Below are 17,179 nucleotides of genomic sequence, written 5' to 3' on the forward strand. Positions count from 1 at the left end.
TACTGTGTAAAATTTAGGATACACAGCAGCAACATAACAGATTCTAAAAGCATTGTGGGGTGAGCCTGACTATAGGACTTGTTATGATACATTATGTACCACAGTACATGCAGGACTCTTCTTGCTGTTGATGGCTATACTACGTAGGTACCTTATTTTATTTACTTGCCACACCTTCAATAATAGCTGCATTTGAGTTGTGCAATGATCGATTTTGAAAATAAGAGCTTCAACAAGTAAATACGGTATAAACACAATTACAATAAAGGATAGTATTTGCAACTACAGTTGCTGTTTGCTCCAGTCCACTACTCCGAATATGTCCTCTATCATCTGTATGATCATGACCAGGACCTTGATTGTTGTTGATGAGATCAGGATCACCATAGCTATCTTCAGAGTCAATGTAATCAGGATCAAATATTTGATTATCAGCATCCACATTAGTGTTATCATCAGAATTAAGTTGCCATCAAAGTGAACTTTACCATGAAGATTGGTGTCAGCATCATCTTTGTTGTCAACTACCTTCACAATCATCATCAAGATCATCACTGTTTTCAAGGATGGAAGCAATCATGGTACCCATCATTGCTTCATAGTTATGCTCATCAACATCATCATCAAGATCTTGATGACCATCTTAATCAGGTGTAGTCCAGCCTGTAGTGTGATATGTATACTTCGTACAATATGCACTAGCTTATTTTCTGTAGCGATTGTTTCTCCTCCAACATTCAGTCTTTTTATTCTTTTACTTGCCATTTTACCACAACATCTCTACACTCTGTAGTGACTGGTTCAGTGGTGAATGTCTCTTTTCTATTGTATCGATCAGTATCAACTACACTGGAAAAATGACATATTCCAATCCACTGGTAACCTTCACTTATTACTGTAATCTGCAAGTGAGCTACTGAATATATACTGGTATATAAGAACATAATTTTAAAACCAAATTTCTGAAATTGTTCTGTAAAATTGTGTGTACGTATGTTTGTATGTTTCGTCAGTTCATACCGACGAAAAGACAATTTAGTTGTGTTGTTCAGATGGCAGATAACTACTATATTAGACATCATCACGTGACTCATTGATTTTCACAACTTATGCACAATAAATTCACCTACAGAATGATGTTGTGGTCACCCAGGGGTTTCTGATAGAAAGAGCCTATAGTTTGTTCAACTTTGTTGTTATTGTGAGTTACTTAACTCTCTCACTATCATAAAGTCCCTACTCTAGTTGAAAATTCCAAATTTTTTCGTGTACTTGTTTGTTAACTTTTTTTGTAAATAATTTTATTATGACTGGTGAACCCATGCATACCGCATCTGAAATGGTGCCGCATGCCCCAGCTATATCAGTTATCGTCTGAAAAGTGAAGTATCCATTACACTTCGTTGTCAGCTCTCGTTACACAGCAATACGAATCAAGAACTTTTCCGGAAGAACCTCTACAATCTACGCATACCAAAAGAAATGGTGCCGCGCCTCAATTTTTATTAACTATCGTCTAAAATCCATTACGCTTTGCTGTCAGCTATGTTCAACCCGTTACACAGCAACACGAATCAAGAACCGCTTGAAAAGCACCTTTGCAATCAAAATAGCCACTATGAAAAATATGGACGATTTCCGTTTCGAAGGGAAGCCATCACGTGCTCGCACCAAATCGACACCTTTCCCTGTCAGCAAAGATGAATGAGACACAAAGGGGACACTGGTAAGTCCATGAAGAATGCATTGTACGTACTGCGGTATGCCAAAAGGCACCTGTTGGGCTGAAGTAACTTCGAACAGTGAAAAAATCAAGCCCGTAGCTTTAGCCGTACGCTTGTCTGAAGGCATCAGTCAGTTACTTACTTACTCAGTCAGTAGAAAATTCCATTGAATAAAAAAAAATTTAAATTCCATAGCAACTTGTTGAAAGCGTTTCGGGTCGATCTGAAAGCTTGTTTGGGCTTAGTTTTACCTCACTAATACTGCCTCATCGTTGTCAGGGAAAATTGATGCTGATTTTTGGGTGATTTTATTTCATGGGCCACGCCTACTGCTTTGTGGTCCCTACTATACAGTTACTATCAGTGTGACTACTGCCAGTATTAAAGGATGAAGGTTATTGAGCTAATGATATTATGGAACAATATTTGTCCTGACGTCGTGAAATTGTGTGTTTGATTTGCAAATTTTGTAAACAGCTGAGGATGAACATAACTTCATAGCAGTTACTGCCTTATGATGAGCAGGTAGTGGCTTGTTCAGCCAATAATAGTAATTTACGCTGCTGACTGCCTGATGCTGGTTTTTCTCTATAACAGCCGGCACCTGTATATAAAACTTTCTGGCCCGAAGATGACCATTAATTATACATACATAGATTCCACTGCAATATACAAAATTATCTCGTAAATATAAACTTTCTTAACAATACATTTTAAGCAAATTAAACATGTACAAAAAGTTTACTATTCAACAACATGTACCAACAGTGTACAATAGTACAATCTGATGGAGGAAATTAATAACTAATTGTACACACTGGTGTGGTGCACCAGCTTCTTGGACCTCATATATAAGAACTATGTATATAGACATTTTGTAACAAAATTGTGCTTTATATGGAATAGTTGCTAAGTTACAATTTCATGTTTTGTATAGACTGCAGTGGTGAAGTTATACCAGCTATTGCTGTCTGATGATGTTAGATGTCATATTGACTATAATTATGTCAGACAACAAGACATCCAGTAGTATCCTGTGGGAGAGGTTGTTTAGGTCATGTAGCCATTATGGTGTCTTGGGAGTTTGTCTGTTGTGTAAAGTGACTTCAAGGAGTTCATGTCAAGAAACATCAGTAGAAAAAGTAACGTTGAGTGTTAACTCAGTTTTTAAAATTAACGTTATACTCTATATTGTGATTATTTACAGCCACTTGATGTAGTGGAGCTACTGAAGATGATAACCAGTAGGACTGACTAGTAAGTAGAACAATGACGAGAAACATTTACTGTCACAGTTGAGAGAGAAGAGAATCATCGACCAGATCATGGTCTCTCTTAATCTCAGTAGTAACGCAGTAGACAAAACCGGTAGATATAGTCCTCCAGATGAATGTACTTGCAAGGAGTTGAAGGTGAGTGTTCTATTAGAGTATTTTACTGTTGATCTACATGTTGGCTATAGTGAAACAGAACAAGAGGTACATGTTCCTGCGAGTAATGGGTGGGAAAGTATTTCTGGAGCATCTTCAAGAGTCAGATATGACACCAGAAAGAACTCAATCCAAATTTACACTACACGTTCATTTTCATCAACAATTCAAATCTCGGCCTGCACCTTGTTTATGTGAGCTAGATATTGAGGAGAGATTCTTGTTAGAACTATCCAAACACTCTTCTAGTCATCCTGATTATGACAATGACAGGATGGTGATCCCTCTCCATCACAGACTCTGTACATTTAGTGTTAACGAAAACAAATTGCAGGAGTGATGAAATTGATTTAGTTGGCTTTAGTTATTTAGAATGGAGGCACATCTTATCAGACCCAATGGATCAGCTGTCTAGGTCATTGGAGCTGAGTGGTATAGGTAGTGAGGCGGCTAAAATCCCAGCAAGGGTGCTTGATTACAGATATCAGTCTGGAACTTATTCCTAAACTGACCCAACCAATCATGGTGAGTGGTCAGTTAAGTGTGGAGAGAAGTTGATGTGTAGAAAAGGAATGTCTGTTTCTTGTCTATACCAAACAATGGTGGAAGGAATACCTACAAATTCGACAGCAACATGCACAACGACTGGTTAAAGTGTTTGCTCAAGATGAAAATTCCACCAATAAGTTGGTGTGTGTGTACATGAGGCCCCTGAGGGTGGGAAGATTACTGGATAGTCCGAGACATGCTGCAAGATCCGTGAATTTGATAGGTTTTGAGAGGGTAGCATCAATTGGAAGTAGTGGTCACTGTAGATCAGAACAATTTTACATTCTTTTCTTTGTTGTAAATGTGGGGTAAGTTGTGTGTGTGTGTGGAGTATCAGATAGTCAACCATCGTGTAGTTTGCAAGCTTGCATGTGTATGCGCATGCACATACACACACACACACACACACGCACCCACACACACACACACACACATACACACACACACACACAACACACACAACACAACACACACACAGCACCAATACACACACAGACGCACACACATCACTATATAATTTGTTTGCAGTGTGTATTATATGATTTCATGTACATGTACACACGTGTCTCAGAGGAGGTTGGACATGATATAAACGCTACTAAAAACTATTACCGTTAATTGCATATTTCCAATACCAAGACGAAGGTTAAGTGATAAAGAAGCAACAGACACACCCGATTTTTTTGTGATGTACAACGGAATTCTTACTGAGACACTAGTGTTCAGGTTTCCCATTCTCTAATCAGTTCTCCGTGTGGCCAGGCTGGCAGCATCCGCTTCTTTTTTTCAGTTCACTTGGAAGCGATTTCAGCATCCATGTTACTTTCTTCAATGCTTATTCAGATCAACTACAAGCACGTAAAGTGTCCTTATAGTTCTACCTGTCGATTTATCTGTAGATATCTGATGAAACTTGCAACGCACGTGATCCCTTAAGATTTCTACAGTGATTTATGGGTTTGTAGTAGTGGGGTTGAATGGGGTAGATTGCCCTAAAATACTAAAGCTGAGGTGCACTTTTGAATGGTGCTTGTTAAAACTTTGCTGAAGGCTTGGTTATACTTTCAATACAAATATATGTGCTCACATGTGCCGTGTCCAGCCTCCTCTGCACATGTCTATAATGTGTGCAGTGTGTATGTTTGTTACTAATATTATTCACTCCACAGGATTGTGAGGACCTGCATTACTACTCCTGTTGGGGTTTGGCTTGAATGTGTATGTCTGTGTGGGCTGCAAGATAGAGGTGTGGCTCACACATGGGTGATGACATTAGCACCAGATAGCTCTGTTGCTTTCTGGGAAAGCCTTACAGCAGAAAGGTTACATTGTAGTCGTGTACTTAACTCAAACATGCTGGACAGGTTTCCTCACAAACCTATTGATCCAGATCACCCAGCTGGGGTCCCAGTACCTCAACTAGAACACCCTTATCAGTTGTGTCTTCAACCATCAGTCATTCTATGCTAACTGTCAGGTAATAGTCACCTAGCCTGTATACTGTATGTATTACCACTATGGACATGTTAGGCATCGGATTCTCTGTTGGTGTGCCAGATTGATCTCACTAACCAGTCACTATGGAAAGCCATGAGTGAGGAAGCCATTAAGTCCATCGGCCACACCCATGGACCGGTAAGCCCCACCCCTAGTAAGAGGTGTTAGTATGGAACCTATAACCTACAGTAGCAGCAGTAACCTGGTGTAGTATTCCTCCATTGTGTACTGGTACCATTGATCCAGTATTGTGTAGTAATGAAGTGGAGATTGAACTGAGGAGTGTGACCAGTCAGTATAGAATGGTAATGTGTGTAACTGTGTATGTTGTGTTTGTACAGGATGTGAATATTTAACTTACTCTATGATGGCGGTTTTTTGCATCTTTGTCTTGCATTCACCAAGAAACTTATCTTCCTAACTATAAAGGCTGTCATGATTACGAATGCTTTCAACAATCATCACCTTGGCTATACGACAGGTTGAGCTCCAGTTTACATGACACAGGCTGTGATTACCAGGGGTGTAGCCCTTGTTTGGCCACTGACTATAGTTTATGTTGGTATTACATACATACCCATCGTTAAAAATGTATCACTCATAAATTTGTGTACATGTATGCAGGGGCGGATCTAGGATTTATAAAGGGGGGGGGGGGAGGGGGGGGGGGCTAACTCAGGTACTAATCTCTTGGGTAGAGGTGTGCGAAGCACACCTCCCAGAATGCGAAGCATGCTGGAACTAGGGGGGTCTGGGGGCATGCCTCCCCAGGAAAATTTTGAAAAATAGATGCTAAAATACTGCAATTTGGAGACATTTCCACATAAAATTCATACCTGTAGATATTTTATATACTGCCTTTAGATTATAGGTATGGCTCTCTGAAGCATTTTGCTAATGGAAAAGTTTGGGTAGGTACAGACAACCAAGTACATGCTCACAATTGCACAACACTGAATAGGTGCATGTTAGAGTAAGAATGTTGGAAGTGGAAAATTTTGAAATTTGAACAATACAAGATTGAATCTGAGAGCATTTTCAATGGAAATTGTGTACCTGAATTAAATGTTGCCATACATATTAACTACACAAGTAGATGAATGAAGCCCTTTAAACAGACCAATGCACTTCACTGTATGTATAGGTGCAGGCAGATTTGGAAAAATTCCATAACAGAACCAACTACATGTTTCCAGTGAATGTTCTATTAGAGTAGTTAGCTGACTGCTCTATTAGAGTATCTTGATCTTGTACACCTCCAATGCTGATCCAGGTCCTTGTTGAATAAACTTTAGCATAAATCCACTGATAATACCTTGGAAAGATGTTTATAAGGTGGTTTTATGAGTATTTGTATTATTAGTGATCATATAATTATGCTAAGACAAAATTTCATTATAATACTCAGCATATTGATCAAGTAAAGCCTAAATATGAAGGGGGGGGGGGGGGGGGCTTCAGCCCCCAAAGCCCCCCCCCCCCCCCCCTGGATCCGCCCCTGGTATGTTATTACATGACTGTTCAATTAGAGTATTAAACAATACCGTATGGAGGGAAACTTTGATGACATTAAAATTTGGCGAATGACCATGAATTTGCCAAATTTTCCCTATCCAAATATTTTGCTAGTGAAGAAAACAGCAAACCAAGCCTTGAACTGAACAATTTTCTACTCAACCAAGGGCTACTGGGCTAGGCATCAAACTAGAGCCAAGCCTGCCTCGACTACTTCACTAGGTAGCTAGCTGTATCCGTGATCCTCAAACCTCATCTTGAAACGGGTGTGACAAGTAGTGAGTGCTACCATACCAACTAGTCTATTCCAGAGGGTGTAGATCTACTGTCTATATAGGATTACCTTTTAGTTGATTGCTGACTCCAGGCACCAAAGAAGCATGGCACTCCAGATTCTTGCTTCAGGCACAGTGATTGGTAATCTAATTAATTAAATAGGGCATGTGCTTTGCTAACAATTCACCAAATTTTATTTCACCAACAGTGATATTTTGCTTGATTCACCAAATTTTCCTTCTCCAAAGTTTTCCTTCATACAGTATCAAATGATAATTCATTAATGACATTGTTATGGTAACAGGACAGTAACCTGTCCACACATTGGGATGATGAGATGTGTTACTTGTTGACGTCTGCTCTTGCTGCTTATGAGCTTGACCGATGTGTTGGTATGACATCAGCTGGTAATGAAGAGTTTCAACAGGCTATATGGTGGACGGTGCCTCATGGACACACCTTCAAAGGCTTCCCCATCCAGTTCATACACAGAAATGTCCACAAGATGTTTGCTACTTGTCTGAAGTGAGTGTGTGTCCTAACATGTTTAGTTATCATATGGGTCAAGTTGATGTGTTACTGTAGGTCTCCAGTGTGTGCATGGTTGTTGAGGGGATCATGTGAGACATGTTGTGAGGGTTAAGGTCTATCCATACCCTGAGGACGTGTGTGCAGTTTGGTTGATGTTTGCTGTCAAGTATCACAGTGTAGTGTGAGCTACTACACTAATTACACTAAAATACTCTAAAATAACAATGTCATGAACATGTTATATATATTTGCAACATTTGAGATAGAACTGTGTTTCTATAGTACCTCTAGTACAAGTGTTCAACATCAAATTATTTACTTTTAGGTAACTAAATTACAATGTGTACTTGAAATACTCTAGAAGTCAGTAATCATACAGTACTATACATGTTAATGTACAGTCAGTCAATCACATCTTGTAGTAAAATTCTAATAGATATTATGCTTTATCAATAGTTGTGGATAATAGTCTGAGAAATCTTCATGTGTAACTACAACTGGTTGTAACTTCCTGTGGCTACTATGATCAAGTTGATGGTGAATGTTCTATTAGGGTATTTAAGAATTCCATTACAACAAAGTTACTACAGTGGAACCTGTTATCCAGATTCTTGGTTAATCAAACTACCTACACTCAGTACTGCTCTACGAACACTAATTATTCTAGAGCTGCAACTTTTACAAAATTTCATAGCGACTGACAAAGCAGCTGCCAGTTGATGGCACATTTATCACTTACCACTAAATATATTTAATAGAATATTAATAGTTACTGTTCACTAGTGTTGCACCAATAATCGGATCGGTTATTGGAAAAACTATATATTGGCTGTGTTTTTTGTTTATATGTATCAGATCAGCACCACAACAAAAAAAAGCAGCAGATACAGCTAGGAATATACTGCATACATGTTCATGATGTTTACAACTGTATCAAGTTACATTTTCCTATATTACAATGTTATTACTGCTTCAGTGTACTGTCAGCTGTTGTTATAGCAATACTGCTGCTATAAACAAGCTAAATTGATCCTTTACAATCAAATTTCTAGTAAAAATTGTTACAAAATAGACATGCTGTGTTATTGGATTGGTTACGTTTATCAGTTTGAAAATATTATCCAATATTGGTTATCGGAATATTGGAAAAATCTCATATCAGTGCAACACTATGTGATAAAACATTTTATTTCTTCATACTCAGAGATATAGTAACCAAACTTCAATAAAATATTCATTATAGTTTTAGGTTAGCACTATAGTATTTGTAAAAGTATTTGTAAAAGTTGAATAATTGGTTTTTGTAGAGTAGTACTGAGTGTAGGTAGTTACGTAGGTATTATTAAAGTGCAGTGAGTTAGACGTGTGCTTTTGAGAACTTTCTTCTGGTAGCTAAGTCAGTTTAACCCATGCAGAGTTTAATAACATATAGCACTGCAGGTCATGTTTATAGCACTGTAGTCACGTCTATAGCACTGTGGTCACATAGACCATTCTGTATGGCAAATAACACTGTTTTTTGCTTTAGTTTTTAAACATCAAAATATAATATAAATGGTTATCACTATTATTTACTACTGGTTGTTAATAGCAGCAGTATGGTGGTGGACACCACACTAGAGGAAGCCATGTGTGCCAGTTTCTGGGTGATGGTTGCTATCAACAAAGATGGATACCTGTGTGGCTTCACAGTAGGGCGTGATGGATATCTGATCGAGCAATCATTGAGGTGGCCAGGGAAACTGCTTCAAAAATAACGGGGAAAATGGCACAAGCACTATACTCTAATAGAGCAGTCAGTGAGGGATTCTAATGGAACAGTTATACAACACTTTACAGCCATGAGTACCTCAACTAGTAAATATGTCCAGTCATCTTGATAACAGAATTTCTAGCCTTAATAATTGGACAGGTAGATTTCTGTAAGTCCATATAAATTTCTAATGGCCATTTTACAGAGGTGGCTTTACTAGACAGGTGGTCACTAAGACATGTTCCACTGTATCATCTATCATATTACTGTATGATCCTTGTAGTCACTAACAAATTTGTTGTCAACACAGTTGGACAAAGACAAACTCAATACCTCAAATCTACTAGCCATGAATGTGGGTGTGGCTTGTGGATGGGTGGGGCTCCGTTTTGCACAATGTAATGAAGGAGCACTGCCTAAATAATTTGAAATCCCAGCTTCTATCACTGACGCTGTTGTATCCCTTAAACTTTATGTGGTGATAACTGGTTGAGTAAATGCCAAACGTATGTAGTTTATGTATCCAGTACGTGTGTGGTGTCAAGGGGATCATGTGAGATGCTATAATACTCTCAAGGACGTGTGTACAGTATGTGTAACGTTCACCACAGTGTAGTGTGAACACTATACTACTACACTCAACTAAAATACTCTAATAAAACAGTCACCCAATATGTTAATGTGTTAGTTACAGCTAAATCAGTTGACAAGCAATTCTGAAGACTGTCATATAATTTGTATGAACAAAACATTACCTACCACCTTGTATGGGTGTGATGTTTATTATAATTTTTTAAGGGAAGACTGCACAGTATAAAAATACTGTGGTGTCCTGACAAACACAGTTAAAAATGACTTATAAAAAGATTTAAAATCTGCCAGTTTCCTTGCTTCGGATTTAGTGAGTTCTGAATTTGTATACCACAAAAATAAAAACTGTTCTTTGTTAACTGAATGTAGTTCTAACTCTTGGTACAAATAAATGATGAGCATTGTGGACAACACGAAAAGTGATGTCAACAGTATAATGAGTAGATATGATGGAGTATATGTAAAGTTCTATAAACTTGTATGGCTGCATGATAACATTGTCGCTCTGTCAGAGTAATACTCATAGAACTACAGGAACTAGATAATAAAGAGGAAAATTTGAGTGAAGTCTTTCAAGTCACTTGAAATGTATGGTAAAAGAAGGTGTCCACACTACATCATAGTAGTCTAATATTGGCAACACAAACACACGATATAGCCTGCCATGAAGGTCATTAGGTATGGGATTCAAACGATAAAGGCACACACGAGATAGTGACCTACCATCATAGTAATATTTAGGTCATGATTTTGAAGTTTTTAACGTGGAGCCAACCAACGTTACATTGGGTTTCTTAATACTAAGGCTCAAGATGTTTACACAAAGCACAAAATTAAGATCTTCTTGTAGGTCATGTTCCACACAAGATAGATTAACATTTCATGATGGACCCCTCAACATTACCAATTGACATAGTTTTAACCAACTAATTATTTTTTTAAAATCAAAATCAGAACAAAATGACACTTGCGGCCATTACAGTCATAAAATAGTACAAAGTGAAAACTAAAGAAAAGTAGCTACTAACAGTCAATGTACAGTTTTGTTTGACATCCTCTACTTTCTCTGTTGTTGTTAATTTCTTCTTGTAGTGATCTAATCCTCTTAACAACATCTTCAGTGTAACCCCAGGGTAGCACTAGATATTGTAATGTGTCGTTGTGCTGGATGACTTGTAGTAGATGTTGAGCAGCTTCTCCACTGATCTTGTTGAGCCACATCCCCAGCCTGACTAGTGATGTGTTGTTCTTCATTGTAGTGGCAATGACATCACAAGCTTCATCAGTGATGAGATTGTTGTTAATGTGGAGCACCTTTAGTTTGTTACCCTTTGTTAGTGCAGTGAAGAGGGTAATGGCTGATGTTGATGATAAGCTGGTACCTATCATGTACAGTGTCACTAGCCTAGAGGAGGGATGGGTCAACATGTTGTAGAGAGCAGGGTCCTCTGCGATGGTGTTGTTACCACTAATAATCAACTCTTCTACTCTACAGTGGATGGTGAGGTCACTAATGGAGGAAGAGGAAGACCTGGTGAGGTTATTACCAGACAAGCTTTGGATTGCAACTGTAACGTCATGTGACATCAAATCACGGTGAAGGACAAGAATGCCGCTATCGTGGATATGGCAGTTCCTCAAGTTAAGCTCCTTCCACTCCTTGTGGGGTGAGCAGGTAAGGAAAAGTGTAACACACTCAACATCATAAACGGTTAGGCTAGTGTTCTCAAGATTGATAACTTTATCATCGAAACTTTTTCCTTGTTGTATAGAAGTGTAAAAGGCTTCGTCGTTGGCCTCATAGAAGCAGCGGAATAGTCGAAGACACTTCAGTTGATCCTTCAAATATGTTTCAGCGATGGTGATCGTGTCATCCCCACAGGAGAGAAATTGTTTAAAAGCAGATCGCTGTCCCTTGGTAAGTGAGGTGTACATTGCAAACATGTTGGAATGAATATCGCTCCAGAACTTCGCTTTGAGCACTCGCAGCTCTTCATCTGGTGGAAGCTGAGTGATATGGTAAGCGGACAAGAACTCCTGAATGGAAAAATGGACAAAGTTAAATGTCATTGTTTTCCCAGCCAGCCCAAAGTGCTCAACAGCCTGCAGCAGTCCAAAGCCGTTTAGACCTCCTTCGATAGCTTCAACGCCTGGACAAGCTGCTCTCATCTCCTCCAAGGTAAAGATTAGCTTGTTGTTATTAAGACCCTCAAGCGATAGTTTTGATAACTGCTGAACTATTGTATTATAGGGCTCGGGAAGTTTGGCTAGATCAGTGATGGTATTATCAAGAGGTTGACCAGACTTGGCAAGATGTCGACAGATGGTAAGACAGATGAAGTAGTTGTAGAGCTGTGTAGAATTGCTGGGAAGGGGAATTCCTTTTTTGTACAGGTAAATCAAGATTACCATGTTGAAGGGGATGAAACACAGGCCGTTGATAGTCAGATTACCTTCAAGATATTCGGTGAGCTCTTTGACTGCATGTGGCTGTTCCTTCAGAGACTGTTCAATGTATAGCTTTCGTTCGTCTTCAGCAAAGCCCAAGATATCAACTCTGATGGTTGCATCTTCTCGGAGTCCCACTGAGGCATGTGGACGAGATGACACTACCAAACCACAATGAGGTAGTACCTGACGTTTCAGTATATCAGCAACTAAACTATCTTTCTGTAGATTAACTGGGAACTCATCGTAGCCATCGAACAGAAAAACAACATCTTTGCCATTGTTGTTGAAGAGGTATTTGCTACATGCAGTGGTAATTTCTGTGGCATTTGTCTGTCGTTTACAGACCAACTGGAAAAGATCAGCGACAAGTGACACCTGCTGCACAGCTGGACTACGCAACTGGAGGAGGAGAACTAACTTAAACTTTTGTAACAACTTTCCTATTGACCACTGGTATGCAATTTCTTGTAATAACAAAGATTTGCCAATGCCAGGCAAACCCTCGACTAAAACGAGATGCGCACCATCACTCTCTTGTAGTGGAGCTAAAATATCTACTAGATGTTTAGTTGTCTTACTGTTATCAAGTGCTTCTCTCAGTGATTGATGGCTTTCTTGTGGGTAATGCTTGGGATGAACACCACCTAATTGGACCGATTCAGCCAACTGAAGTGCAGCTGCTTGTTTGACGGTGTGTTCACCTTGATGGTGAATTAGTAAAACTGGTATAAAGTCCTTTGGTCGGTTTGGTGGCCAAGTGTCTTTGTCAACAGCAAACCGTGTTTGTATACTAAGCTGTTTCACTCTGTCAGACAATATGGAGACTCCTATCAACAACACATAAAATGGAGCACACATAATGTGTCCACTCTACCTTGATCAGTGACCGTTGACTTGTCCATGTCAGGTTTGGAGGTCACTATAGTTAGTGAAGACAACACAATAGCTAGTTAATACAATTGTTTACCTACACATGTTGTACACACACAATATAGCTAGTCACCTTTATCAGGAGCTTGATCACTGGACACTGCAGGTGACTCAATAACTTTAAACAACTTCTCCCAACTAGCAGAGGGGTCCACTTCAAGCCACTTATCCAAGATAGCATTACAACAGGGAACAGCTTTGTGGTAGTTGTCATGTTCTATGATCCTCAGGTCTTCTCTAGGTAGTCCCAGTAGTGCTCCTATCACTTTCCAGTCTGCAGCATAATTTGGAGTAATGTGTTGATAGAGATCCTTCAGCAGTGGAGTACTGGTAGCTGTAGTATGCGGACACGGTATACTACACTGTGATATCCGGATATTAGTATACTTACCATTCTTAGGTGTTTTGAACTGATTTAGTCCTTCTTGATCACTTCTATCCATGTGGTCCGATCTGCGACGTGATTACACAAGCTGAAATGTCAAAAGAAACTATTCTACAGCCACGCCCTTTTGATCGCATAAACAAGTAGCCAGTATATTTCCGTTTCCTATCTGTTTCATCATAGACGATTCAAATTATACACTAGAGAGTAGACCTACTGATGTACCTATGATTATTGCAGTGGTCGTTCTTCAGCTGATGGCTGGAGTAAATGCTGTAAGTGTACAGAGAGGTTTATGTTTTTAATGCCCACCAGTGGTGAATATAGTCATTTTTTTTTAAGGACCTATGCGTATTACCTGAGACGTCCACGTGTTCATTACTCCCACAAGTACCATTGTATTAAATAAGCATGATTATTACTATCAAGTCAGGGTATCACATACACGTATAAACAATGTGTTTGATCATGCATACGAGGGTGTCTATTATCTATGGTTTGATGTACTGAATCTCTCTGATCACTGTTGTCAATTTGTGGCGGTGGTCTATACAGTGTAATGTGTAGTGTTTATTGATTCTTACATCACATGTTTTAAATGGTTACCCTGTGACATTAACAATTGGCCAGTGAGTAGTGTTTCACCAAACCAAATAGTTTGCCCATGCAATAGAAAATTTGCTTAATTTTTCCTCACCAAAAATCCTACCACGGTAAATATGCCAAAGTTTTCTCCCACCAAACTTTCCAGCTATACATTACTATTCTGGCTACTTTGCTTGTTGAGGTTTACTAGTTGATGTGTTTGCTGACCACTAACGTAACTACCAGCTATTCCAACTTTAGTTCTTACTACCTCATATCAGCCTGATCTAACTCTTGACATTTCAGTACCAAGTAATCTGTTAGGAAGTGTTTGGATGATGCTGCCAACCAAATTGTCTTAACCCAGAAGAGGCTAGAGAACCAGCCTGGTATCAATAGGTGTTCAATAACTGGTTATGTCTAGTTGTTATTGCTGTTGTTTCCTTGAGCTAGAAACTTTACTCACATTGTTCCAGTCTACCCAGCTGTTTAATGGTGACCTGGTGTCAACTGGAAAACAGCCCACCCAGTAATGGCTACCTAGTCTCGTACCCAGACCACTTTTTTCCCTTTTGTGTTTGGGCGGGGGAATTTCTGGATAGAGACTAATGGCTACCTGGAGAAGTAAATACTCAACTGTCCCATGTCTCATGGCAGGTGAAGGCCCAGGTGGGACTTCGGGTGCTCACACCTTCACCAGTGAGACATGGTACAGCCTCCTGTGGGTTACTAGTCCTGCCCCAGGAGGATTGGCCCACGCTGACTCATAGCACCTTAGTGGCTCACAGGTGTCTCAATGGGAAGGCATGACCATGCCAGCATGGTAGCTAATACTTTGTTTTGTGTGTGTTGGAGGTGGGGTGGTACACATTTCTACATTTTTCACTGCATGTACAGAATGCTGAGCAGTAGTTTATTTTATAGGAGAGACAGTTCAATACAAGTGGAAGTAGTAACAACCAGCAGCTATGAACACTGACCCATAACAGAGTTTATGATAAGGATCAGTCTATCAATTAGTTTCCTTCATTTGTATATTAGTAGAGCGGCTAAGCAAAAAAATTGTTCACTTTTGATAAAAACACTAAACTTGGTACAGTGGTCCCTCGATTATCCGGCCATTGATTAACTGAACTTTCAGTTATCCGAACTGTAGCGATGACTGCTCTATTAGAGTATTTATATAAGGTGTGCGTTCTATTAGAGTAGTTGAGCAAGGCTCTGTATATAAATGAATGGGCTTTGATTATCCGAACTTTTCGATTATCTCAACACACCCAGGGCCCAACAAGTTCAGATAATCGAGGGACCACTGTACAATGTTTGGTACAACTAGACACAGAACCGTTGAAATTACCAATCATATCAAGCTCAAAGGACCCAATGAGTGAAATCAATAGAAAACGTATTGTGGAAGCCATAAAAGTGCTCAGTAGGCTGTGTGACCTCTAATAAATTGGTGAGCTGCTAGAGATCAACATGTCTTTTTATTTGTAACAGACACATCAACAACAGTTTTGATACAACAGTTTTGATCTGTAATGTTTCGATAGTTGTCATCAAACATGAACCATGTACACTACATGTTACACTACTTGTAACATTAACAACAACCACTGACAATTACTGTTTATTATAACATGTACCCTACAGTTACAGGTATTTAAAAGTCCCAGCATAGATACACTGTAATATACCCCCCTGGATTGGAAACTGCGCCGCTTGCCCATAGACTTTGTACAAGAACCAGTGTCCCTTAGGCTGGTTTTGCGCCTCAACAAATGTAATCCTATTACAGCAGAACGGTGGCATTAATGACTTTACTTTGTTATGAGAATGACTTGTGGTGTTGTTATGATAACTGTTTTGGTTAGTTTGACCACTTCGCTTCACTTTTAGTTGGAAGGCTTACAATGGCGGATTACATTCTTATTGGAAGCACATTCTTGGCTAAATTGTAGGTAGAAAAAGAAAGTATCACAAGGTTAACTATGCTATAAAGAATTGCCTTGGCTAAATAATATGCCTTCCCATAACTTCTTTGGCAGGTTTTTGGGATGGTATTTTTTGGCAAAACTGGAAGCACATTCTCTCTGTGATTCTAGACAGTATCGCTACACAATTTATACTACGAAGTCATCAAATAATGCTCCATGGTATGGTCTGGGCATAGTGTACAGGGTTTTGGTGTTTTCCTTGAATGTGTCCAAACCATCTAATGTCACATTCAATTTCGCTACACAATAAAGAGCTAATTTGCCTCGAAATTCACTGTTGGCTTCTAAAACATCTTGAGAAAGAACCCTTTACCAGTGGTGAGTCTTGTTTCGCCCAGAAAAACTTGTCTTGTTATTGAAGGGGGTGAGAAACTAGCCTGTAACCAGTAGCGCTTACTAGTTTCCAATCCAGGGAGGTATATTATCTATGGTCCCAGATACACCACTGAACTTTGACTAGTTACAGACTGTCTTTTTTACCACTGCCTGTATACTGTATTTACTTGGTTAAACGTTGTGGCGTTTATCCTTACAGTACTAAAAATTGATGTAACAACTATTTGAATTTGACCGTCACTTGATGCTTTAAAATGATGTTGAAGTCCTTATTTTCAAAGTCAATCATGACACCACTCAAGTGTGGCTATTATTTAAGGTGTGGAGTTAACCATGTAAATATGGTACTACGTACACGTTGAGGTAAGCCCTGAGAAAATGACTACAAAATAAAAGTAATTTTTTTTCTCAGCAGAAATAGCACTTCAACCAACCAATTGATTAGTGGTGACAGTAAACAGACATTTGTGATTTAGCTCCATTACAAGTTTGGGAAAATATCATAACGGACCATGAACTTATATGGCTTCTCACAGGAAATGTATGGTGACACTTTAAATTAGTTGTACATAATATGCCAGGACATTCAAATGAAAAGATTTTAATATTTTTAGTTGGTGAAGAAGTTC

At 39.1% G+C, this 17,179-nt stretch overlaps 2 protein-coding genes and 1 long non-coding RNA gene across 4 annotated transcripts in view; 2 read left to right on the forward strand and 1 right to left on the reverse strand.

Moving 5' to 3' along the window:
* Positions 1–8,812, forward strand: part of LOC136262672 (centrosomal protein of 76 kDa-like) — a 35,001-nt gene extending 26,189 nt beyond the window's left edge. Inside the window, exons 11-19 of one of the 2 annotated variants that reach the window (XM_066057045.1) lie at positions 2,662–2,866; positions 2,932–3,136; positions 3,187–4,011; positions 4,873–5,025; positions 5,068–5,180; positions 5,234–5,338; positions 5,383–5,505; positions 7,296–7,516; positions 7,577–8,811. In XM_066057045.1, the coding sequence (XP_065913117.1) occupies positions 5,294–5,338; positions 5,383–5,505; positions 7,296–7,516; positions 7,577–7,634 (447 nt within the window). In that variant the 5' untranslated portion in view covers positions 2,662–2,866; positions 2,932–3,136; positions 3,187–4,011; ... (1 more) ...; positions 5,068–5,180; positions 5,234–5,293 and the 3' untranslated portion in view covers positions 7,635–8,811. Of the gene's footprint in view, positions 1–2,661; positions 2,867–2,931; positions 3,137–3,186; positions 4,012–4,872; positions 5,181–5,233; positions 5,339–5,382; positions 5,506–7,295; positions 7,517–7,559 lie in introns of both variants that reach the window. The other variant, XM_066057046.1, reaches the window with a different exon arrangement.
* A 1,967-nt stretch (positions 8,813–10,779) lies between these two features.
* On the reverse strand, positions 10,780–14,002 carry LOC136262660 (nucleotide-binding oligomerization domain-containing protein 2-like). Its single transcript, XM_066057022.1, has 4 exons — positions 13,639–14,002; positions 13,321–13,581; positions 13,192–13,236; positions 10,780–13,144 (listed from the first exon to the last, which is right to left on the reverse strand). The coding sequence occupies exons 1-4, from the start codon at positions 13,688–13,690 to the stop codon at positions 10,890–10,892; spliced, it is 2,613 nt and encodes an 870-aa protein (XP_065913094.1). The 5' UTR covers positions 13,691–14,002; the 3' UTR covers positions 10,780–10,889.
* On the forward strand, positions 13,735–17,163 carry LOC136262682 (uncharacterized). The gene is made up of 3 exons (XR_010704268.1): positions 13,735–13,907; positions 16,750–16,913; positions 16,966–17,163. It is a non-coding gene; the product is annotated as an uncharacterized lncRNA (long non-coding RNA).
* Positions 17,164–17,179: the final 16 nt, after the last annotated feature.

Source organism: Dysidea avara, chromosome 8, assembly GCF_963678975.1.
Source record: "Dysidea avara chromosome 8, odDysAvar1.4, whole genome shotgun sequence".
In the NCBI taxonomy this organism is placed as follows: Eukaryota; Metazoa; Porifera; class Demospongiae; order Dictyoceratida; family Dysideidae; genus Dysidea; species Dysidea avara.